Source organism: Scophthalmus maximus, chromosome 15 (assembly GCF_022379125.1).
Source record: "Scophthalmus maximus strain ysfricsl-2021 chromosome 15, ASM2237912v1, whole genome shotgun sequence".
NCBI classification, from domain to species: Eukaryota; Metazoa; Chordata; class Actinopteri; order Pleuronectiformes; family Scophthalmidae; genus Scophthalmus; species Scophthalmus maximus.
In genome coordinates this window covers 12,262,501-12,287,571 of record NC_061529.1, presented here as the reverse complement: position 1 = coordinate 12,287,571, position 25,071 = coordinate 12,262,501, and the positions used below count along the sequence as shown (strand labels likewise).

General features: G+C 43.7%; 5 protein-coding genes across 6 annotated transcripts in view; 3 read left to right on the top strand and 2 right to left on the bottom strand.

Annotated features, from left to right (window-relative positions):
• The first annotated feature begins 508 nt into the window (after positions 1–508).
• Positions 509–4,410, top strand: zgc:163014 (uncharacterized protein LOC100038766 homolog). Its single transcript, XM_035609771.2, has 13 exons — positions 509–815; positions 909–1,082; positions 1,154–1,259; positions 1,443–1,565; positions 1,650–1,763; positions 1,840–2,017; positions 2,099–2,227; positions 2,405–2,592; positions 2,691–2,887; positions 2,973–3,064; positions 3,147–3,201; positions 3,447–3,544; positions 3,739–4,410. The coding sequence occupies exons 1-13, from the start codon at positions 754–756 to the stop codon at positions 3,960–3,962; spliced, it is 1,740 nt and encodes a 579-aa protein (XP_035465664.1). The 5' UTR covers positions 509–753; the 3' UTR covers positions 3,963–4,410.
• A 44-nt stretch (positions 4,411–4,454) lies between these two features.
• Positions 4,455–6,507, bottom strand: gstz1 (glutathione S-transferase zeta 1). 2 transcript variants are annotated; one of them, XM_035609780.2, is made up of 9 exons: positions 6,339–6,507; positions 5,956–6,007; positions 5,797–5,864; positions 5,533–5,613; positions 5,308–5,433; positions 5,070–5,145; positions 4,931–4,983; positions 4,797–4,846; positions 4,455–4,652 (listed from the first exon to the last, which is right to left on the bottom strand). In XM_035609780.2, the coding sequence occupies exons 1-9, from the start codon at positions 6,366–6,368 to the stop codon at positions 4,526–4,528; spliced, it is 663 nt and encodes a 220-aa protein (XP_035465673.1). In that variant the 5' UTR covers positions 6,369–6,507; the 3' UTR covers positions 4,455–4,525. The 2 variants fall into 2 exon arrangements, with proteins under 2 accessions (XP_035465673.1, XP_035465674.1); XM_035609781.2 differs by lacking the exon at positions 6,339–6,507 and adding an exon at positions 6,083–6,299.
• A 182-nt stretch (positions 6,508–6,689) lies between these two features.
• aldh6a1 (aldehyde dehydrogenase 6 family, member A1) lies at positions 6,690–13,024 on the top strand. The gene is made up of 12 exons (XM_035609775.2): positions 6,690–6,843; positions 7,260–7,304; positions 7,394–7,468; positions 7,861–8,022; positions 8,206–8,284; positions 8,681–8,983; positions 9,829–9,950; positions 10,309–10,498; positions 10,963–11,144; positions 11,235–11,414; positions 12,284–12,382; positions 12,475–13,024. The coding sequence occupies exons 1-12, from the start codon at positions 6,805–6,807 to the stop codon at positions 12,577–12,579; spliced, it is 1,581 nt and encodes a 526-aa protein (XP_035465668.2). The 5' UTR covers positions 6,690–6,804; the 3' UTR covers positions 12,580–13,024.
• Positions 13,025–13,070: 46 nt separating this feature from the next.
• On the bottom strand, positions 13,071–20,534 carry LOC118285870 (basal body-orientation factor 1-like). Its single transcript, XM_035609776.2, has 11 exons — positions 20,350–20,534; positions 20,008–20,260; positions 19,015–19,080; positions 17,403–17,546; positions 17,238–17,318; positions 17,056–17,126; positions 15,695–15,839; positions 14,655–15,148; positions 14,336–14,440; positions 13,500–13,562; positions 13,071–13,308 (listed from the first exon to the last, which is right to left on the bottom strand). Exons 1-11 carry the CDS (start codon positions 20,391–20,393, stop codon positions 13,209–13,211), a joined length of 1,566 nt encoding a protein of 521 aa, XP_035465669.2. The 5' UTR covers positions 20,394–20,534; the 3' UTR covers positions 13,071–13,208.
• entpd5a (ectonucleoside triphosphate diphosphohydrolase 5a) overlaps positions 20,118–25,071 on the top strand; it is a 13,964-nt gene continuing 9,010 nt past the window's right edge. The window contains exon 1 of the mRNA XM_035609777.2: positions 20,118–20,337. The gene's annotated coding sequence lies outside the window, so the exon portion shown is untranslated. The remainder of the gene's footprint in view (positions 20,338–25,071) is intronic.

Below are 25,071 nucleotides of genomic sequence, written 5' to 3'. Positions count from 1 at the left end.
CCTTGTGTTTCCATTAAATAGCAGCATTGGGGAATTGATGTAATTGTTACAGGGGTGTTGATGAAACAAGGTTTTATTTTCAGCTCTCCCCGAAGGCCAGTCAGAATCCAGACTTACTGCTACTGTCACTCATTGTTTTACAGGATTTCTAAAGAAGTGGTAGGATAAACATATGTTCCAAATGTAATTCCACAAATATGTTTTAGGTAAAACTCGTTATTCCTTACGTGAATATTTGATGATTTAGAAAAGTGTGAAAAGGAGTTACATAATGAGATATATACAGATATGAATATATCATCTACACCCAACAGCACAATTAAGAATGTTTTGTGTCAGTGGTGCTGATTAGACTCATTCAGACTAGTGTGAGGTGTTGTTGTGTTGAACTGCATCATAATCAGGTTTCATTGTCCTGTCGTTGTGAACCATGGATGTTTGTGAATATGTGAACGGCAGTAAACTCCGGGAAATGTCCGGACCCAACATTTCCGAAGTTCATATCTATAAACAGTTTGATCAAATATCTGTTTAGCGACACTAAGCCCAATGCTCGCCAAAGTGTCCTTAACTGGACCGTGTCACAGGTGTGCGTGTTTCCAGGGGGCTCTTGGCTCAGCCAATCAGAGGCGTTCACCTTAGCGCCAGGTTGCTTCTGATTCCTGCGGCCTCTTCCTCACACACCGAGGGGACTCACACACACCGAGGGGACTCTCATCCTGTCCCGCCGACCCCGACTCACACCAACACAACATGGGGAAGATGAACTTCTATGTCCTCTGGTCCCTGCGCGACGCTCCGCGCCAGTTCATCAGGTGTGACTTCCGCTACCGTGCGGCCGTTAACCGGGAAAATTCAAACTCCCTGACCCGTGCGTCCAACATTTTTGTGTATTTTATTTTCGGCAGCAAATCCAACCGCAGGTGCTTCCAGGTGCACGTCCCGCTGCCTCTGCCCAAACAGCTGGTCATCTTCGGCCTCGGCGAGTGGAGAGGAGGCGCCTCGACCACGGTCTCCGTCGAGGTCGTGGTGAGCACCGAGGTGCGGGCCCAGAGAATCGGGACTCTGTCATCTCAGGCGAGGTATGAGGAGGACTTTAAAAAGAGAAAAAATGTCGATGAACATGACCTCAGGTCTCACTCTGTGAACTCAGGTGTCTGACCTGGGAGGGAGACTGGAGCCCGGACATTGCCACAGTGGCAGCGGAGAGGGGCAGGAGAGGAGTTTATGGCAAGATTGTGCTCACACTGTGTGGAGAGGTAGGATGTGTTCAGTGTATTACAGAGAACTGCCCCCTGGTGAGGTTGTGCCATCAGCGGCAAACAACTACAAACCTGTAATGCCCGAGTCTTATTAATATTGGTCATAGATGACTTTACAGGTCACATTCTTGGCTCATATAAGTTTCCCTGTCCTCTTTCCATGCATCGACTTGTGAGCAGTCACAGGATCAGACGAGCGTCTTCAGCAGCACTCCCCTGGCTCAAAGGAAACGCTTGTTCCCAGAACGGCATAATGCAACGGATCTCTGCAGCTCTTTGCACCAGAGCGCTGAAAATGAAACGGTAAGATGAGTGGGGGGTCAATGTTTGTGCAGCAGTTCTCTGTGCTTGTCCGTGCAATAAATCAGCATCGTCCCCCCCTTGCAGATAACGCCCAACTCCTCACAGTTGGGCGACAGCGTTTGCTTTGCCGAGATCCAAGTGAACAAAATTGACACCAGTGCTTCCACGGTGGGGAACAAACTCACGGCCTGGCCTACGGTAAGAGTCGTGCTAAGGAATATATTAATGATTGAATGTGACATATGTAATTTAGTCGGTTCCCCCCCTGATAAAGGACAAGACACCCAGGCGGACCCTTATCAGTAAGAGAGGCCACCTGACGTGGAGCTCCGAGGACATGGACAGTCTCACTGAGGACATAGACCAGGCTTCAACCCCTAAGAAAAAAAGGCTGCGCAGGATGAACAGCCAGGAAGGAATGACGGCGCTGATAAAGAGTGACAACAGAGAAGGTCGGGTCAAAAAAGTGATTTCGGTCACATCCAAATGCACAGAACGTTGTTGTTGTTTTTTTAACAAAGCTCTTGATTTAGCCTCAGTGTGTCCATCGACGCGCTGGAGCCACACGATGTGTCTGAGCGACCCTGACACTGCCGTCCTCATCGGTGGAGAGGCGGCAGATCAAAACTACTGCAAGGATTCCCTTTGGAAGCTTGAGTTAGGTCAGTGGAGGTTATTAAATGATCTGTTCAATCATTTATTAGTTGTTTTTTTTCTCTCTCCATGAAGCATGTTAGCTTTTTGGCTTAAATCAAGACACCAGACTTTATGGAGGAAATTAGGAAAAACAAGAAAGCCCTAAAATACTTATTTTAAATCCAATGCACCTCTCTTCTCAGACAGTGACTTCTGGTTCCCCATGAACTCCTCTTCCTCTGGACCTGTACCACTGTGTGCCCGGGGACACACTGCGACCTACGACCCAGACTCCAAGTCAGTCTTTGTTTATGGTGGCCTGAGGGAGGGTCAGCGCTACAGCGAGCTGTACATCCTCAATACTGTGACCTGGAAGTGGAAGCTTGTCACTGTGGGTTTGTTTCAAGTTACTTAAGTGTTGTAGTTCTCCGACTTTTGGCAGATACTCGAGCAGGGATTTGTGTTTCAGTGGATTTCCCCCTTTTGTAGGCAAAAGGGAACGTTCCGACGTTGGCATATCACTCTGCAGTGTTCTATAAGAAAGAGCTCTTTGTGTTCGGTGGAGTCCAGCCGGGGCATTCGTCTGGGGATAAATCCTGCAGCAACGCTTTGTACATATTCAACCCCGAGTTTGAGCTCTGGTACCAGCCCATTGTGGAGGGGGACAGACCTCTGCCTCGGTTTGGGTCAGTGCCCTTTTCAAAACACAGCTGCAGTACATCTACTGTAACCCCCCCCCCCAAGAATAAAATTATGTTTTGTACTGAACAGGCACTCAGCAACACTTCTCTCACAGAGGTTGATAATATTTGGTGGACGGAAGACTGCAACCTACCTCAATGATCTCCACATTCTAGATCTGGGTAAGAGATAGATCCGTCGGCTGCATTAAGTGGTGGTGGTGTTGTGTCCTGATATTTATTCATTTTTCCTCACTTCGTGAAGGATTTATGGAGTACGCAGCTGTGAAGTGCGGAAACATGCCACCGCTGCCTCGAGGGTAAGTACAGAGCTAATCAACCTTGAGAACTGTCATTGATGTGCCCATCTGCTTTCAGTATTTTTACATCTTGAACACAGAACTGCATTTGAATTTAAGGGGTTTAAACGCTAATGATCTCACACTTTGGTGACAAAATCTTCCTGCGTCTTTTTGTTTTAAGACGACTGAAAATAATACTAAATAAAAATTGGCTTTGGAAGAATACTGGTGCATAGAAACCCCTAATCCATGTACGTGGACAGGTTTCATGCGGCAGTCCCAGTTTCAGACAACAGGATTTTAGTCAGCGGGGGCTGCAGTGCAATCGGAGCCCTGCAAGACGTACATGTCTTCAGCACTGGTGAGCAGAGATTTATTCACTCTTCTAACTTCTGCAAATTCATCAATTCAATCAAAGTCAAGATTGTAGTCCACATTTGTCCTATAAGGTTTGGCACTAAGACGGACATGACAATTTAGGAATCTTCCTGTTTGTGTGTTACACATACAGCATATTGTTTTTGACATCTCCTTCTGCCTTGATTTTGTCCTCAGACACCAACATGTGGAGTTCAGTGGCGTCTCCTGTGCTTTGCTCCAAACCTCGTGCTGGACACAGCATGATAAGTTTGGGCTGCTCCGTCCAGAGGGACACCGAGAAGCGCGAGCAAGGTGAAAATGTCCGCTGCACGCTGCTGGTGTTTGGTGGGTCGGACTGCTCTGGCACCTTCTACAACGATACAGTCAAGTGCACGGTGGAGGTTCCTGGTGTAAAGTGATGGATTCATCAAGAAAGAAATGCAAGTGCGACAATTTTTTTTTGGCTTTAAACTTAACAGGATGATGCTGTGATCTAATATCTCCTAGTGTATTTGTTTTTAACGGTTCTTTTTATTCTTGGCTGTCTTTCTTTACACTTTATGTAATTGTCCTGATGTATTCAATAATTTTAGACTTAACTGTAGCTCCTCTTAATTATTTAAAATACTATTATTTTATGAGTCTCTTCAAAATGATTCATACTTCCACCACACAGCCTATCTGCTGCTAGTGGTGGTGGGCACTTTGCATAACAAATCTCTGATCTGCATGTGTAACAACTCACTTCATGTCCTTTGACTCTTCCCCACATATCAGTACATTATCTGACAGTAAAGTGCTGGACTGGGCAAAATAGAGAAAATCAAAAAATCTATCAAAAATGCAAATAAATATTTTAACCTCAAAGTCTCCTTATTCGTTTGTGTTGAAGTAACAACACTGAAGTAGGATTATTTTCAAAGTGTTTTATTAAAGAACGTAAAAGGTTGCATGACTGTCCCACAGCTGCCGAGCCGATGCTTTATGTTTGCAGATCAGAAGGTGTGTCTGGTTGGCAAGACGGGTGGCTCACTTTAAAAGCCTGGATTTCAACCAAGGTTTGATTTAACCTCTTGATAGTTGGATACTGCTCAACGTCCACCTTGAACCTGCAGAGATCAAAGACAGTGGGCTAATTCTTCTCTGTATAGTTTTTTTTAAAAGTTCAGAATATACAGGGTGGATTTCATGTATGTAAAAGTTTAAAAAGCAAGACATATTGTATGGTAACTCAAGTACAACGGTGACCTCACCTCACTGCGTTGTAGACTTGAGGGACCAAACAGATGTCAGCCATGGATATCTAAAAGATATATGAAATAAAGTCAGAGGGAACATGTCTGCTGTGTCACACTGTTGGGCTTGATTATGAAGGCCAGGCTCCTACCTCATCACCTACACAGTATTTCCCTGCTGTTTCCTTCAGAATGGGCTCAAGAGCTGGATGACACAAAAACAACGGGAGTAATATTTTATAGAACGAGAGTAGACAATAACTTTTACTATGAAGAAAAACATCCACCAACCTTTGAAACCACGATCAATGAAGTGCTGAGCCCACTGCACCTTCTCTGCTCCAATTTTCTGAATCACGTACAAATTCTGAAACGTCAATGGCATAAATGGATGTTGTGAAGTTAACCAATGTTATGACATTGGGGCAGTTGTGTCATATTATGCCTGACAATGCTGCAAGCCTTGATTTTCCTTACGAGCCTGAACAGAGATACCATTTCAAACTTTTCTGCCTCATTAATCACTTACCTGCAGAGGCTGTATCCCAGAGGCAATGACATCACTGATCATTCGAACCTGGGCCCGTTTCTTCGGGTCTGCCGGAAGGAGCCGAGGTCCCGGCCTGGTCTCGTCTATGTACTGGATCACTGCCAGCTGAGTGAGCAAAAACATCCTCATTGGAGTGTTATGGTTGCTTGCTAACAAATATAATACAATATTGAGATGACTTGAGTGGAGCATTGAGGGACTCACTGACTGAGAGAGGGTGGTGCCATCGATTTCCACTGCAGGCACTTGTTGCATGGGGTTTAATGTTGTGTACTCTTCAGTCAGCTTGAGCACACACACACACACAGCCACTGTGAGACTAATGCACCATTTTGCCTTCACATGTAATTTCAGTCATTGGCACTTTTACAACTTTGAATGTACTTAATGTAGAACAGATGCTAGAAAACATTCCATGTCTTGTGCCACAGATAATGTAATGTGATCCAGTGAATCTGCTTATTGTACCTGCTGACCTCCATCTTTGATTAGATTGACTGGAAACTGGTCGTATTCGATTCCTTTAAGAGCAAAAGCTGGTGCACATAAAAAAAAAGTAAATCATCTTGTTTGCATCAAAAATTATTTTGAAAAGCTAAGGAGACAAGATGCTGTGGCATGACTTACCGATGCGAACCCTCCAGGAGCAGGAGCTTCTGAAGTATCCATGAAGAACAGGCTGAACAGAGAGCAAATGAAAACAGTCAGTCCAACAACACTTCCACTTGACAGTCAACTTGGTCTTATAGTTCACCTTGGTTTGAGTTGCCATAGCTCTTTGTCTTCAGTTTTCACCCAGTGAAGACTGTGGCAGGAAGTTTCCCCCCCCCTCATCCTCATCACCCTGCAGCAGCAACCAATAGGATGTGCTCCTACACTCCCTCCTACCTACTCTTTGGTCCATGACTAAGCAACATTTGGATTTTCATATGGTTCACATTAGCGACCTGCAGCACTCTCTCTCTCTCACACACAAAATTAGCAAACAGCTAACAGTGTCATCACAGTACCTTGGTGAGGCAAACTAGGGACACGTGCATTGTTGTGGCAGTGGACACGTTATCATTCCAACTTCTTGTCCTCTACGATGAGTTAATTAATGTACACATACTGTAACTGAGTTGTGCAGATGAGTTTTTGGTCACTGTTAAACCCTCAGTCCCTTACTTGCATTACTTCCTGATAATAAAATGTCTTTATCCAATGGGTAGTCGACTCTCCACATTTAAGGCGGGATGTATAAAGATTACAACTAGGGATTGGATAGCAGGCGCCCCAACCGTGGACCAATCAGGCTGCGTTAATCATAGGGAGTGAGATAACGGAGCGAATCACCGGCCTGAGATTTCCTCAGAGCCCGCCCACAGATGGTGACGTCTCCGTGAAGAAGAGAGATGAACGTCGTCCCCCGCTGGCCGCCGTCCGACCTGCGGAGTTTGTCAAACCAAGTGAGGCTGCTGCATTAATTACACTGCGATGGCGTCAACAGCTTTAAGATCAGTGTTTAGGACCAAGGTAAGATTAAAAATAATAAAGTCAAAGGTCCAAGCTTTTAAAAACATAATGTCCTCATTTACTAATGACACGGTCAGTTTTGACAGCTCATATTATTTACTAAGTGTGCTGCAGTGTTTTGATCCTGTTTGTTTTACAGACTCACTCATTTCACACGCATTATAACTTCAACCATTCATTTCAGTTGTTTCCTCTCCAGTCAGCTTGACTTTGTCCTCCTCAACCACTTTCATAACTACACTGTAGTTGCTCATTAATCTACTGGGCCTTCAGGCTGCAACAGGGGAAACAAAATTAAGCTGGTTGTGTGCATTTAATGTTTTTAGTTTTTTTTCCAAGTATGTAAACCATACCAACAATTATCCTGATAAGTTATGATATTTATTGCATTTAATGATCTGTGTTTGTTTTCCCAGGTCCCACTTAAAGTTGGCCGTATGTGCTACTCCTCCTCCTCAGTGGTGAGTTGAAACAGGACTCTCTTAATTGTCAGTCTGCTGTTACACTTTACAACAAATGTCTAATAATTTGTGATGTGATGTCCTCACAGCCCACCACCAAGCTGTTCATTGACGGGAAGTTTGTTGAATCCAAGACTTCAGAATGGCTGGATATTCACAATCCCGTAAGTGTTCCACTTGATTTGCATCAATACACAACAGTCGCTACTGTACATTGTTGGTTTTAGCATATTCTGTATGATGCTCCTCCATGTTTTTTGTTGCTCAGACGTGGCTGATCACAGCAAAGTCTACACACGTTGCTTAACCTGTTACATAACGTTTAACCAGTTTGTGTGGCTGAACATCCCACAGCAGTCTTTGCAGGTTCACATCAGCATATAACCTCGAGTGAAAGAACCATTCACTGTCACATGTGAACTAAATCAAAAAATAACCAAGTAAAAGTCGATAGGAGGCACTGTTTAAAGCTCAGCCATGACCCAACAATTATAAATGTGACCTCAAGGAGTCAGTGTGGAAATGCATTATTTGTTTTTGATAAACTCCTCTGCAGGCGACCAACGAGGTGATCGCCCGCGTACCCAAAGCCACCCAAGAGGAGATGACGGCTGCCGTGGACTCGTGCTCCAGAGCCTATCACTCGTGGTCTGAGACGTCCATCTTGGCTCGGCAGCAGGTCTTTCTCCGCTATCAGCAGCTTATCAAGGACAACATTGTAAGTCAGACTGTCAGGGTGTAAGGTGCGGCAGCTGAAAACCAGAGTTTCCCTTTCAGCATTTACGTTGCGCACCTTTCCCACGTCACTTCAGACCCTGCTGTTTTCATTTAAGCTAAAACTCTTCAGTTTACATTAAAGCTGGAGTTGCATGTAAAGTGCAGCCATTGCCTTGTGTTGCAGAAAGAACTTGCCAAGGCCATCACAGTGGAACAGGGAAAGACCCTTGCAGATGCAGAGGGGGATGTGTTCAGAGGATTGCGTAAGTTTGTGTAACGCTCTCACACGTGCACAGATATTCCTTTACAAAGGGCAACGATTAGGTAAACATTTCCATGTTATGTATGCTGTTACTTTGTGGTTGAGAGAATGGTTAATGAGTTATACTCGCTCTGAACAAAGGGTGGTTTCCTTCATGAGGCTTTTGAACAATCAGCACTTATCAATGAAGTAGAGTAACTGTGTTATGGAAAACCTTCTGTTGTCATCAGGTCTAGCTTTTATTCTGAAAAACAGGATATCATCTTAGTTGAGTTCCATTTCAAATATCTTGCATTGTATTTGTTGTTTTACTTAAATAGGTGGATTATTACAGTTTGAAAAAACTAACCAAATTAACTTTTGCGTTGCACGCTCTGTTTATTTTATTCCTTTGCAGAGGTTGTGGAGCACGCCTGCAGCATCACCTCTCTGATGCTTGGCGAAACCCTGCCCTCCATCACCAAGGACATGGACACCCACACCTACCGCCTGCCCCTCGGGGTGTGCGCCGGCATTGCCCCCTTCAACTTCCCAGCCATGATCCCACTGTGGATGTTTCCCATGGGCTTGGTGTGTGGCAACACATACCTGCTGAAGCCCTCAGAGCGAGTGCCAACTTGTGCCATGCTGCTGGTCAAGATGCTGCAGGATGCTGGTGCTCCAGACGGGACTATCAATGTCATCCACGGGCAACACGCGGGTAAGAGCTGGACTCTGTTGCCTTTGGACAGAGATTTTCAGAACATGACGTTCTGCGTCTGAACGTTGTCATCGGTGCAGAGACGAGCCAGTGTGATGATGCTGATTCACTAACATTTCTTAGATCTAAAAAATGTCCACTCGATTACATTCAAAATCTCAGTGTCTGAAATTAACGGCCATTAATCATCTTGGTCCTCATTAGTTGGTCACCTTGGTTTTATAGTTTTTGTGTGGCCCATGGCTGCCTGTTATACTACTACTAATCAATTAACCTTCTGATTTTATTATAGTTATTTTAAGAGTTTCTTTTTCAGATCTTTTTGTGGCATTCTTTAGACAAATCTGTTTTTATTTTAATTTTTTTTTAAATTAATCAATTTGTTGATTTACAGAAAACTAATTGTTACTCTAGAACTATATTAATGTATTTTTGGGGGGATTTTTGACTGTTGGTGAGACAAAACAAGACATTTAAATCTTTTTACTTTAGGCCCTGGAACATTTTGATGGATCATTTTCACTATTTTCTTTTATAATATAAATACATATAATAATCTAACATCCATGATGATACTAAAATTCAGGGATGTTTTTTCTGTTTGATTGATTCACATACTGTAAAAGCCCAAGGATTTATATTAAAACTGCCCTCACAATTATAATGTGAAAGAGCTACTTCATTTGAGCATTTATGAACCATTTCTTTACAGCACCAGGAATCTATAACACTGATAGCTGATACATTTTTCATTCGTTGGGTTTAACCTCATGAGAGTGTATTGGTGTATCTGATGAAAGGATATGGAAGTTAATACTTTTTTCTTACTTTTCTTTCTGGCACAGCTGTGAATTTCATCTGTGACAATCCAGCCATCAAGGCCATCAGCTTTGTCGGCTCAAATCAAGCTGGGGAGTACATTTACGAGAGGGGCTCTAAAAATGGCAAGAGGGTCCAGTCCAACATGGTGAGTGTCATAACCTATCAGCTGTATAATGTCTCAGACGCGCTGCAGATGTCCAGCAGGTGGCAGCCATGGCCAACAGATTGTTCATGCATCTTTGTTGCCGTTATTTGTTGAAGAGAAAAGGTGGGAAACGGAAGCTGCAGCTCTGCATCACTGTTGGACATTCAAACTGTGAAATTATAAATGTTACCTTTTGATTTTGATTGTGTATCCAGCAGTCCTCACAAGTTTACTATATAAAATGTGTTGGGTCGTTTGTTTACAAATCCCTGATTATTATGTTCTAACTTGTGACAAACCAGTCCCTGTAATGTGGAGATGAAACTGCAGAAGGCTAACCACTTTTCATGTGCTGCAGGGAGCCAAGAACCATGGTGTGGTGATGCCTGATGCCAACAAGGAGAACACTCTGAACCAGCTTGTGGGTGCAGCGTTCGGGGCAGCGGGACAGCGCTGCATGGCTCTTTCCACGGCCATCCTGGTTGGCGAGGCACGGAGCTGGCTGCCGGAGCTGGTGGAGCGTGCCAAGGCTCTGTGCGTGAATGCAGGTACCGCGCCCCATCACCCCAGCCCTTCACCTCCAGTCTCCCCCAACGGCCTTTGGTTTAGTCATCGCGGGGCCACCCAAGCCGCCCTAACCACACCTCTCGCCCTTTGCCGTGTTGTAACTTCACATTGGATTCAGCTGGGAGCGATGGCTTGTTGAGTAAGCCATGCTGCAAATTTGTGGCCAGATCTGCGGCCCAGACCTAAATAGTGTTTCAGAGCATCAAATCCTGACATGAAGTAAAATAGAAAATGATTCTCGCTGTTTGCAGAGATACGGACTCTAATTTGTGTAGTACACAGGAAACCCCTAAGTATTCATCTCTAAGGGAGTGCCTCAGGGTGCCCCTCGGCCAGGCTTTTGTGTGTTTGTGGCCAAAGAAGCATCTGAGCCCTTAATGTGCTCACATCATGCGAGTGGCATGGCATGTAACCTTATAGCCGGTTGTTTGGGGGGCCCTGCTAGGAGACCAGCCCGGTGCAGATGTGGGGCCTCTGATCTCTCCCCAGGCCAAGGAGAGAGTCTGCAGTCTGGTCCAGAGTGGTGTGGATGAGGGAGCCAAGCTGCTCCTGGATGGCCGAAGTGTCAAGGTTAAGGGCTACGAGAACGGCAACTTTGTGGGTCCCACGATCATCGGCAGTGTCACAGTATGTGGGTTCACTATTTTCATGCGCACACAATAAATGTACCATTTCAAAAAACTGTCAGTAAACACGTTGCCCTGTGTGCTCTCACAGCCAGAGATGAAGTGCTACACTGAGGAGATCTTCGGGCCGGTGTTGGTTGTCCTTGAGGCAGACACTCTCGATGATGCAATTAGTTTGGTCAACGGGAACCCCTATGGCAACGGCACAGCTATCTTCACCACAAATGGCGCCACTGCGCGTAAATACACTCACGAGGTGGACGTGGGCCAGGTGAGTGGCTGCAGCCTCCAAATGTGTCCGTCTGTTTTGGGAGAAAGGAGACATTCACATCCCTCTGTCATGTCGATGCAGCATCTCTAGTGGTAGTACATCGAGATTCTGTTTGAAAACCTTAATATAACAAAACACTTTCCATGTTAAGTATAGCCTTGTTTGCCCCTGACCTAAAATACACACCTTCGGCAACCCCCTTCCCTCCACTTCCCCAACAGACAAGACTACGAATAGCTACAGCAAATAGGTGTCTGTTAAAGGAAAACAGGAGGACATAGAAACATTTTTCCGGGTAGTCCTCGAGGAGGGGAAACCTTAAATTAAACTCAAAAGGGATTCCGAGGGTCCTGTTTAACATTTAAGCATAAATATGTCCATCTTTTCCCCCCTATTTGTTTGCCTGTGGAGCCTAGATATGCCCTGTGTTTGCTGTTCACATGTCGGGGAATGCTGTGCAGGCCATGTGCTGTACTCCTCTCCAAACCTCGATGCAACAAACATCTACTTTTCCTTTTTTCCCCCCCTGCACCTTCGCCAAAGGGCCTGAGTTGCGTCCAAAGTCATTCCCGTTGTTTCAAACACTCTAAACCAACCGTGCCGTGCCTCTATTGCCTTCATAACAAAATGTTTTATTTAGTTTTTCTTCCCTCTCATAAGAGCAGGCTTTGCTTTCAATACTGCAAATATAAACCGCAGGTTCAGCCGTGTTTATTGTGCTCATGTAAGCTTGTTTTTTAAACAGCATAGTTGTACAACATCTCTCATCAGCCACATCTTACTCATGCTAGCAATTTGGGACCCTGGGGTATTGCTTTACGAAGCTCACTTTTTATGGAAATGAGAGGGACAATACTTGTTTTCTGCAGGTCGGAGTCAATGTTCCCATCCCTGTTCCACTGCCAATGTTCTCCTTTACCGGTTCAAGAGGATCCTTCAGAGGGGACATGAACTTCTACGGAAAACAAGTAATTATTTCATGAAACAACAACAAAATATAACACCTTACTGATGCTCGGTGAATGTAAATGTTTCGTTTTTTTTCTCTCCCTCTCTACAGGGCATCCAGTTCTACACGCAGATCAAAACTGTAACCTCACAATGGAAAGCTGAAGATGCCACCTTGAAAAGTCCTGCAGTTACAATGCCTACGATGGGACGCTAAATACTCCACCTAAGTGCCGCTGTCATAACCCTGTTCAAAACTCTTCTTCCACACACAAAACTGATGAATTATTTTTCAATTTGAATAGTTCATTAACACAAAATGCTCCCCCCTTTGATAGACTTTACATCAGATGTGTATATATATATATATATATATATATATAGAGATATTCTGTACATGTACACCAGTGTGGTCAAGATTTTATCAATGCAAAAGATCGCTACAGATAATGTGTGATTGGATCCATGTCATTTCCTCAAATACATCATTGTCACGGTTGTCATGGACACACTGCATTGTATTCCATTATCCAACAATTATTCAGATGTACAAAATATTTGGACAGATATGTTTGGGCAAATGTTCACATAGTCTGCACTATGTTGTCAGAAAGAGGTTTTGACTTGAGTGATGTGATCTTTTTAAATAGTCTATGACAGAATGCAAAGAGGCTCCGTGTATAAAAGAGACAACTCACATGCCATATATACATGCATCCAAAGATATTTATGAGCACAAACAAACGTCTCGTATTCTACTAAACACGTGATTGACACTGTGGTAAGTGCACAGAGCAGAGGCAAACAATCCAGAGTGTGATGTGCAATGTAGAGGCCACACAGAGGTCATCTGGTGTGTACATCCGGCAGGCTGTTTGGGTTCGAGGGCCGAAGGGACTCAGGCGCCTGGGTGATGAAGGTCGCCGGGGAGAGCTCCTCTCTAATTCTGGAAGACAGTCATCATTATGCAACGCTAAAATGCAGCCGTCTTGATAAATCACATGGAGGCACTCATGTTCTCACAGCCAATGCTTTTTCAGCTAAACATGGAATGTGGGACGAATAAATCTACGCAGGCTTCGTAATTGCAAGGATGAGGTCAAACTTTTATTCTCGCACATTCCTCCAGTGTCTTACCCGGCAGCATCGCTGTCAATAAGGCTCCTTTTCGCAGACGAGGCCAGATGTTGGCTGACTTTCCTATCAGGAAAATTGCAGAGTTGCAGTTGAGTACACAACCTCGTGGTGAAAAGCCATGTTTTAGCAGACTGGTGTCTTGTCACTCAGGCCTGCAGCCTGTCTTGGAAAGGGGGTTACTCGGGGTAAACGCAAGGCACATGGACTTGGATGCTTCAAACAGACTCTCTTGAGTCGCCAAATGTTCTGTGTGTTATTCTGCCGGACTAGGTGCCAGACCACTACTAACATGAATATACATCTTCTCCTGCCTGCTATACTCCCATACATCCAGATCCCCTGCACACTCCTCTCTGAAAATCATGTTACCAGCTGCTCTGTGACCACAAGTGTTCAAAGAACAAAATAAACTGCTGGTGCACGTGAAGAGGGGCCAATAGGCTGAAAGCAAATCGACGTGACCAGATGTTTGTTTCCAAGCACACGACTCTGCGGCTGGGCCTATTTTTGCTATTGTGCCCAGACTCTTTCTTCATTCTTTTTAAGCAGCTGGGTGGAAAAGAAAATTGGTCGAAGCCTAACTGATGTTTTATGGTATCCTCTTCTGCCGAGAAAATGGCTGTTTAAAACATTAAATAGAGGGAGGAGTCACCATGAGTTCAGCCTGAACTACTGCACTTTGTTCTCCAGGGTTAATTGACGCAGGAGTGTCAGTTCATTTTAGGGGATTATAACTTGATTTGAAAGTATCAATTTGGATGAAGCCAGTGTGCGATGAATGAGCAACCATCAAGTCTTTCTAAGTCAAACAAACAATTACTTAGAGGTTTTATTACCTCTCCTTCTGTCCGTTCATTTTAGCAAAGAGAAGCCTGAGCACTTGCTCCTTCTGCTCCCAAGTGAGATCTGAGATTTCAACTTTGCTGCCTGGTTGATGTGTCCTAAAAAAACCCAGCAGGATAAAATCAATATTAAAATCAAGCTCTGCTAATGTGCAAATGTATTTACATATTCAGGCTGTATGAAGAGTGCTGAAGGACGATGACCACTGAAGGATCTGCAGGTGACTTGCCACTAATAAACACGGGGAAATAAAAATATCACAATGACTTACACAGAAGTACAAGTCATGGAAATGATGGGAGGTGGACCTACCACGTCGCGGCTGCCTCCATGTCTGAATAGACAGAGTTGGTACTGTGGGGGCCTTTCTGGAAGGTGCGGATGGGTGGGAACTTGAGCTTCCCTGCTGTGGCCTCCGTCAGCCTCCAGCGATAAGCCCGGAGAGCCTCCTTTTTGTATTGCAGCCTGCTGGCCGCGATCTCCTGCCTCACCTGGGCCAGGGACTCGTGGAAGAACTGCTCCAGCTCTGTGCGCTGCTCCACAATGGTGCTCGCCAGCCGCTTGACGTGGCCCAGTTCTCTCCCGCGCGTGCCAAGCACCTTCTGCAGCTTCCCCAGCTCTACCTGGCCGGCCTGGCTTCTGACGAGAATCTCCTCCGCCTCCTTCTTTTCCTCTTGCTCAAGTTCCCTGGCCTTAAGGTCGAGGGCCTGCTGCAGGGAATCAACCTTGGCCCTCAGTTTAGATAGCTCCTCTTTCTGTGCCGCCATCTGAGCTGCATTCTTCTTCACCATCAGCTCAAAGGTGTTCTTGGCGAGTGGAGAGAACAGCACAGTTGTAAAAACGGATGACACCAAGCTTACTCTGGGAAGTCCTTTCATTTTCATGCCAATTCGGACCAAGAACAGATAATGACTTGTGTTCTAGCCTGTGCTGCTGAGTGAGTGGCCAAAGCTTCAACGCGGTGGATCTACTCCCTTGATTGACTGTCACCATTCGAGGTAAGATTAACGAGCCCAATATTTATTTGTCTTTAAGAATCGGTGCCAGGAACCTGCAAAGGAGAAGCCACTGAATTTGAACCCGTACACCAGTGGAAACTCGCCACAACCGCTGACCACTGACAGGCTGGGTAGTAGTCAGTGGGGGGGAGGGGGAGGCAGGAGTAGGACCACAAGCAAAATACACAAGGTCAGCACGAGTAAACAGTACAAGGGAAAAAAACACCTGAGATATATTCTGGACAGAGCTGACAAGTGTTTCATAACTGAAATGAGTGAAAATGACTTGGACATTAATTGTGTCTGTGCAAGGCCTGCCGGTGCTGTTAGCCCTCCGGTGGTTCAAAAACATACCTTGTCCAATGCCAGTGAGGCGTTTTGCTTTGCCAGGGAGCTTGTCAGTTTCTGCAGGTCCTCTGCCTCCTTGATGTGATGTCTCAGCGCTTCGTTGAGACGGACATTCTCCTTGAACACCGAGCGCGACGCATCGTCCAACTGCCTAAACAGTTTGCGGAGCAAATAAACGAGCCGCTGAGCATTTTGGCCCAAATCATGAACACTAGGAATCTTCATTTAATGGCCGGAAACGTTTGCACACCGTTTTGATTTATTTGAACCTGCACAGTGTCCCAAGTAGAATAAAACATGAAAATATCTCCAGACTCTTTGTTCGTCAGTGTAGAAAAAGGCTCTTATTACGAAGAGGTTGAGATCTCACCATGTAAAGTACATCGCAAAGTTTTCCTATCACTATCAGTTGGTTGTTGGTTCTTAAACAGGGAGGATAATTAACTGGGCTGTTGTACTTAGGTCTTAAAGACAATTTATAAGAAGAGATTAAAGATTAAAGGTGCTATATGCACGTTTTCTCGGACATCGAACGTGGCTTCTTGACGGTTGTGGGGTGGTGGTGGTGGTGGTGGTGGTGATGGTCGCTTGCTAAGATCCTCAGCCATTGAGGTTATAATAAACTCTCTGAGCAGAGCTGCTTCTTCAAGGCAAACGGGACGCGACAGTGACTAGCGAATCCGATGGAGATGACACAGGCCCGTCTGGATGGTGTTAGTAGGTTGGCAAAAGAAGCAAAGCAAAGAAGCAGCTCTGAAAAACACCGGTTCATAAAGGAATAAAGTTCCCATTCGGAACTCAACATTTCTGCCGGACTGGTATGTTAACAGCTCTTAATGCAAATGCTGTGCTATGTAGCACTACCAAAAAAAACCTACAAATAGCACCTTTAAAATTAAATCAATGACCGACACTCAGATCAAAGCGACAGGACCACACACACCAGTATCAATGTTGATGTTTTATGAGCTGTACAAATTAACTAAACACTGCAGTGGCGAAATATACATCCCATGGCCTCAAAGGCAATAAACTATGTTCTTCCACACACACACACACACACACACACACACACCCACACACACTGTGCACTCCCCTCCCTTCAGGGCATTGTGGGACAGCGGAGGATGTGATCATTGGCTTTGGTGATGTACACCATCATGAAGGCGAAGAACCGGTGTGGTCGAGAAAAGGACATTTGTTCTACTTATATAAGTAGAACAAACAAGGAGTTCTTTTCTCGACCACACACACACATATATATATATATATATATATATATATATATATATACATGTAATACATTTATGTCAGTAAATGGTTCAAGAATAAAATTAGATTGTGAAGGAAACAGTGGAAACACTCACACGATGGCTTCATTGTGCGCCCTGTCCACCGCCACGGCTATCGCTCGCTCGGCTTCTCTCTCCAGACGAGCCTGCAGGGAAATTGTTGAGCTCCTTCACTGTTCCACCTGCTCAGGTCTATTTCATTTAAACTTCAACACATCGTACGCCAATATCTTCCGCTCTTTTGTGCTTGACTATACCTTTTCTTTGAAGAATTTGTACTCCATTTTGTTCAGGTTTTCCCTGTGCTCCTTGTCAGCGAGACCCATGCTTTCTCTAGTCTACGAAACCAACAGGTCATGGTTAGCCACAACACTCACTCTCACACTCTCTAAAAGGCAACACTTTCATATGATTTTCCTCACATCATTGAGCTCCTGCTCCATCTGGGCTTTCGTCTTCTGAAACTCCTTAATTGTCTTCATTCCCTCCTGGATCATGTCAAAGTCACTGGATCTCTTTCTGAACAGCTCCTTCATCTCGTTGATTTGAAGAGTATAATCTTCAGCCTGTTGAAACCAATCTTGTAATTTGATGCAAAAATAACCAAATCTAAAACATTTTACACATTAAATCCATCCACTCATCTAAAGATCTTGAGAGTCTTTCTCAGCAATGCAGCTTGTATGGCTGAGAGAGTAGATTTTTTGGTTCACACTGGCCATAACCTTTGGAAAACCATCTTAAGTACACATCAGTGAGGCTAAATGCCTCAAGATGCTGCTGTGGAGGAGCCAGTCTGCGCACCAATGTGACAAAGTGACCAAAGTCATGAGAAACACACACCCACAAACATGTACATGACTACTAAATGACAGGTTGTCAACCATCTGATTATAACTTTAGGCCTAATCGTAATCCTCCAGATAACTCGGCATACATTCATCTACATCGACGCACCAGTCTGCAGTATTCAAACGGAGCGGTTTGCATCGTACGCACTGTTCTTTGTGATCTAAAAAGTGTTGCACGCATCTTCCTTGACCTCTCGCTGTGCAGTAACTAACACAGATAACCTCAACACTCAAAGAGCTCCATCTCGTCTCTCCTTCGACAAAAGTATCCATGACCTGATGGAGTGCCTCTGATGGAGTGGTTCTGATGGAGTGGTTCTGATGGAGTGGTTCCCATCAGTTTCCTCAAGCCAATTTTCAATATGAACCAGTTAATCACCTCACAATGAGAAAGGGGATGTGGAGAACATGTCATGTCTTGAATTCACATCTTTGGAGTCGACCACAGGACAGTATTTTTTCCCCCTAAGATGACAAATGTGACAGTTCCATACGTGTCTAAAATAGGGATGTTTCAAGTTGGTCCAGACCAGGCCTCTTATTTCTTCATCAGACGCTTATTGGACTCTATTTTGCCAGCATGAAGTAAGAGCTGGAAGATTGAAAACAGCTGCTAGCAGCAGAAGAAGCAAGCAAGTGTTTTTTTGGGTACCTTTTTTTTGTCTAGTAAAGCCACTTGAATTTTGCCATGTCAGTTTGATAGCTTGATCTTAACGACAAGCAGCAGAGGTCAGTGAGGATGGAAGGGGTCAAAGTAAGTGTCTTGTTACTTAAACTGGTCTCTGAGGGTCAGGATCTGTGTGAGGTCGTTTTTATGGTTAACACATCAAGATCAGCAGTGCAGCTGCCTTTGAACCAACACTTAAATGATGCTTTTTTTTGGCCAGTGGCATGGATTAAAATAACGTTAGACCATGTAACCCCGAATGTGAGGGCTTGTTTTTTTGTTCTATGGTCACTTTGTTTGCTTGTTGTTTTCTGACATAATAAATGTGAACATAATTACACACACGACGGCTGTTAAAACACAGCTCAGCACATTTTGCAAATGTTACAGGTTTTAAAGTTGCGCACAGTAAATCACAGCAATACTATGAACTATGAATAATACCATGGATTGTGGACCAAAATGAAAGCTCCAGTTGCATTTATTTTGTCGTGGTTGTGTTTTAGATGAACTCACCAGTTTGTTTTGCTCCTCACGTGCGAGAGCCTCTTGATTTTTTAGGCCTATCTGCAGCAAAGTGATCTGTGGAAAAAAGAGGCGGCTTGCTATGAACGGCCGAGCCCATTGCACTTTCACCTAACTGACTGATGAAGAAAAAACAGGGAATAATAACTTAATTAGCGCCAATTGTCCTTACTTGAATATATGAGTTTACATGAGGACGCCCAACCAAAAAATATGTGCCTGTTAGGTGCCTGAGATGCATGATTGTTCCTGAAGTCAGAACCAAAACGCACGGGGAGGCAAACTTTGTTATTTTACGCTCCCAATTCTCGAAGATTCTGGCCAAATATCTTAGGGGTTCTACATCTATAGACATATTCACTTATCTCATACTGTGATCTTTCAATAACCTGCTATTTGTAACTGATTTTGTTCTAATTTCTTTAAAACTATAGGTGGCGCGGTGGTTCGGCGGTTGGCACTGTTGCCTCGCAATTGATCCAAAATCCAAGAATCTTAACAGCAAGAAGAGTCTTCGTTTGAATCCCCCAACCAACCACGTTGCCTCACCCGTCTGTGTGGAACCTTCATGTTGACATGCAGTACAGATAATGGATGGATGATTTATCAAAAATGTCTCAAACTGCTTTTATGTGAAGCAATGTGTTGCATGCTATGCATGAATTGTTTTTATGCACATATGATTATTATTGTTATTATTATCCGTATTATTATTACCCGTATTAATAATATTATTATTATTATTATTATTATTATTATTATTATTATTATTATTATTATTATTATTATATAACCAAATAGGAGTGAGCAGATAGCAGCTTAGGTCAGGATTGTTATTATCTTCTTACATCTAATGTTAGGCCTTCCTGCAGAGGCCTACAGACTCCATCCATCTGTGAGATTTTGGTCAGGCATAATATACATCACACACACAATATTAATGATACTTGAAAACATATATATTTGTCTCAGACACTGTCCGACCTCCTGCTCTTTGGCCGCGTCCTTCCTCTGCAGACAGGCGCTGATGTCCACGGTGTCCCTCTCCAGGCGGTGCAGTCGGTTGGTGAGCTCCTCGTTGACGCGCGCCAACGCGCGCCAGTCCTCTCGGTGCCGCACCAGCGACTGGTCGGCGACGTTCAGCCTCAGCTCCCACAGGGCAGCGGCGGCCTTGGCCTTCTCCACGTCCGACTCCTTGTCGGCCCTCGCCTCCTGCTTGCCGTCTTTTTTCCCTTTCCTGAGACAAAGACGCAAAGTGTGACGATTTGCGCTTTTCTTTGGAGCGTCAGCGCAACAAGGCGAAGCGTCACACACGTAAGCACTCACCCGCCTTTCACTTTCTTAACTTTGGCAGCCTTCTTCTTCGGCATCGCTGGTATATTTCTAAATTACCGATGTTGGTTTATATGTATATATATTTTTACATTCGTCTGACGGGAGGACAGTGAGCTCCTGTACCCTGCTGCAGTGTTTGTGTCGTGTCGTTGCCCCGGAGACCACGGAGCCGAGGACAAGGTCGTGTGTCTCTGCCACAGGACCTGATGAATAATTCATACAAACTCATTCACTGTACGAAAATTATGATTGTTTTTATCTTGTTGTTTTTTCTTATTGTCTTTTAAAATATGTTTTATGGTATTTCATTATCAGAATTATTTAATCTTTTTGAATTTCATTGAATTGATTTTTAATTGTCTTTTCAAATCTGTGACGGTTTTTCATTGTCCGTCGTCTGCTTTCAACTCAGTAATCATTTTCGAACCCCTTTGAACTGCACTAACCTATATGAAAGGTGCTATAAAAAAAAGGTTGATTGATTGATCACCATAATCCAGGAAAAATGAGAATAAGGCCTCAATTTGTTAATTTGTGAGTGGGGCACAGAGTTTAAGAATCTAGTTTATCCTCCCAGTTGCTTTTCTGCAGTTGATGGCTTGGAGCAGAGGAGGTGAAGGCCTGTAGGGTGAACCGAGAGATACGGTTTAAGGAGGGTACAGGATCCAACGGCTGAATATAGGGAGCAGAACCTGAGTACACTGTATTTGCTTTTAATCATTTACAACATATAGATGGCTTTGTAAAAGATCTGGAGATTGATACCGCATGATAGTTGACTTTGCATTTCCAACAGAAAATGTGCATTATCGCTTGAACCAAGGCTTTGTCCCCGGTCTTGAACATCACTGATATCTCTGTGGAGAACCTGGGGCTTGATCCATCCTTAATCATACATTTTTTAAATGTCTATCACTATTAACATGAATCTATAAAAGGATCCAATTCCAATTCAAGTTACTTTGTTTGTCATTCCTACTGCATGGAATCAAATCTATCAATGTTGGTTTGGAGCGATCTGGTTGGCTCGTCAGCCGCCTGTGAGACACTGAGATTGTCACACATTTATTTTAGACCATTTGAAACATCTGTCAGCTGAATAAGGTGAAGATCATTAAGAACCAGCATCTTTGGGTCACTACACTGTGCATTTAAATCTGACAATTTATCTGCACCAGTGACAGCGGAGGCTGGTTTGTATGCACCTTCCACATTTACTCAGTTATTACTAGATTTGACAGCATTTCAAATGGTGACATATGAACACGACTTCACGTGTACAGCCACAGTCTGTGAGTTGAGAATTTTCAGTGATCTCATTTAAATTGTTTACACGGGTTTCTGATATTTAAATGCATCAACTCAAGGCCATTTCTGGATTTGAAAGCATGTGGGTTAAATAAAACTCGCCCAGAGTCAGTGGAGGACTTGCTTGCAATTGGCATCCTAGAGCTTGTTAGAGGTTTGGGTTTCGACAAACAGGGCAGAGATTGAGAGAGGAGGACAGGGTGCGTTCTACGTATAAAATATCTGAAAGCACTGCAAGTTGAGGCATAACCAAGTTCAGAAGTTAATTAAGAAGTTGATTTACTGATTAATAAACTCAAAATACATAATACTGTTTTGGTACTGTTTTTCACCTGTTCACCTGTTTAATGCTGCTGTTTCTATTTAGCATCTATTCCTCAACTTGGGGATATTGCATTTTTTAAAGCTTGGTTGCAGTTTTGTGTTTTCATCAATCCACCAATCACTGTGGCATATCACAACATACGGATTTCTGTTCTGCTCGAAAGCCTCCGAACTGGCACAGAGTGGCTGTAGTTGTTGCTTGTCTTGTAATTACAGCCTTCTCATGTTGGGCTCTATCAAACAAGATCTGTTTGCACATGATCTCCTCCCACATGATGACATGAGATACGCTTGGCCCCTGTCAGCAGTATTGTCCATGTTGTTCTGAAAAGAACTACGTGTTACTTGCTGCCATCCCCACATTTGTTTTCTGCTGTAGTTATGGGAAAACCACTAAGTTCAACGTAGATGCAGTTGGGTTACATCTCGCAACAAGGTCGTCCAACGAAAACAATGTAAAGTAAGCGCAGGTCATAATTCAAGCTCCAAAACACTGACTTCTCCCCGTCATCTTGTTCAGCTATCTGCAGAAGTGTGAGAGTGTCCAGTTTAGATAATTCATCAAACAAACAAAAAGGTTGATATTGCCAAAGTGTTGGGTGTAGCTACTGTAAACTGCAGCATATAGGGTCGCTCTCTGCTCTGGCATCACGAACAGAGTTTGAAGACTAAATTTAAAGGTAATTACTATGACAGTGAGAAGAGAAAACTGAAATAACCCCGAGCTTTTCAAAGCTGTCATTATCATTGGAATTGTAATGACAAGGTTTAGGTCCCTTCAATGGACTTTTGGGGGTAGGACACCCACAAACATGGCATTCCTGAGGGCAACATTGCAGCATATTAATGATATATTGCACAGTGTAGATTACAAAGCTGGGGTCCCTTCTCATGCTTTATGGTTTTCAGTTAACTTGGAACAAAAAACCAAACCTTGTAGTGAAACTACTTCTTATTTAAAACATTGTGTTTGTAATGTGCTGTGTCATGTTGTAGAGGGCCACTTTACATAGAGCTCAAACAGTAGCAGTTCACAGTTGAAGTGCATCCATCCGAACACATAACATTGGTAACATATGGATTTTACATTAGATTTGTTTTGTATATCTCTTTTTTTAATAAACTCTAAATGCATGTCGTTCTACTTTGAAATCATATTGCATCACATTGTAATGGAAAAATTAAGTATGTGTGAGTATAAAACATAAACATGACTCATGCACCAAATGCCCTGAAGTGGCTGAGTGACCATTTCAATACTATGTCCATTTAGAGAATATGCAAATCATGCATTGTCCATAGTATCTTTGGAAGATATATCTAGAAGGCTTGTTGTAAGACAAAGTGGCTGAGTGTGCAATATTAGCAAAGCAGTACAGCCTTCATTCACATAAAAATAGGCATTACAACTTGTTATAGAAGATGTCTCATATTAATATAGATTATGAACCAGACAGGACCTAGTATTGAACCTTGTGGAACCCCCTTTTACATTGGTGAAAATGTAGAGCTATCATTTCCCAAGATCACATGTTCCTGTTTACGAGACAGATAGTTCTGAAACCATTTACAGGAGCATAGCATGATAAGCAGTATCAAATGCTTCTGTTAAAAAGACAAATAGAGCAATACAATATTTCCCACAGAATTTGTTGAGAGGAATAATGTTTAACAATCAATTATGCCAGGACTTTCATAAGACATGGACAGTTTGAAAATGAGTCAATAATCTGAATTATGTTTAGTTTATTGATGTTATTCTAGAATGATTATTCAAAATGTATTTCTTTAATAAACTCTTAATGTGTGACATTTTAATTTGAGATCATACTGCGTCACCTTGCAATGGAAAAATAAAGTGGTGTGAGTTTAAAACTAAAACATGACTCATGAACCAAATGCCCTGAGGTGCATTGCTGCTGTCCCAACACCAAACATTAACAGTGAGGAAATAACTGACAACAATTGGAAATTGAACACACACTGTAGACGAATGTCCCATTAGATATTTCTTATATTCCGTTTTAAAATTAGTCGCATTATTACACTGTTAACATGCAACCAAGACATCTATGGGCTCTAGTCAGTGAGAGGTCCTGCACATGTATTCTTTGATAGGGGCAAACGACCATTCTGGTGAGCCACAGGATCGAAAGAAGTGGCCACAGTATTTACAAAAAAGGGAGGAAAGAAAGTCCAATATTTTTAGTCCAAATTACAGTGTTGGAACAGTACTTTGCACTGTCGAGTGTCCTGGGAGTGGAGTGGCATGATGGGTGACTGCTGGTGCCAAGCCCCACCCTTCCTACATTGTCCTCTCTGTGGACTTCCTGCACTTTCTTGTGCCCATCAGCGCGACCTCTGCCCTCCCCTTACCCTCCTGGCTGCACGGGCTGACTGAGAGCTCAGTTGCTTCGTGCACGAGGTGAAGCGGTCTCGTCTAAGTGCATGTTTAATGCCAGGGACGGGGCAGGGGGAGTCCACCAGGCATCCTCAGACCACCAAGCGTCCTTTCTGTTTCAGATCCTTGTTGTCTGACTGTTGATACAAAGCGGGTGAAAAATATCACAGCCCAGTACAAATCTGCAGTTCATGCAAGGTCCCTGAGTTGATGTGCTTCTGTGCCCCGCCGCTGGTTTGGTGTCGCTGATGCCTCCGCATCCTGCAGTTAAAGCCAGTAACTCAGAACTTTACACGAGAAAGCATTAACTGATACACTGCAGCATGGCTTACGATGCCGTGCCAGCCACCCAGCCACTCATGCTTTTCATGCATTCTCTCGTGAAACGTGCCTTTGCTGCCCAACTATTTTTCCCTCGGAAAGCCTGTGGTTAACACAGGGATGAGTGGGAGTGAGATGATTGCTAACATTCTTTTCTTTTTTGCCAGCTGGAGTGCAGGTCACATTTGCATTTTTTAAGGTTGGTAGAACTGCTGCAGTGGATTTAATGTGGTGATTATTGCAGGATCATGGAGCGGAGGTTTGAGAGGATTTCTTTTTTTTTTATAGGTACATGCATGATTCATTTAAGCTACTGAACATGATTCAGTAGGTTGAGCAGGAGGAAACCATCTATTCTA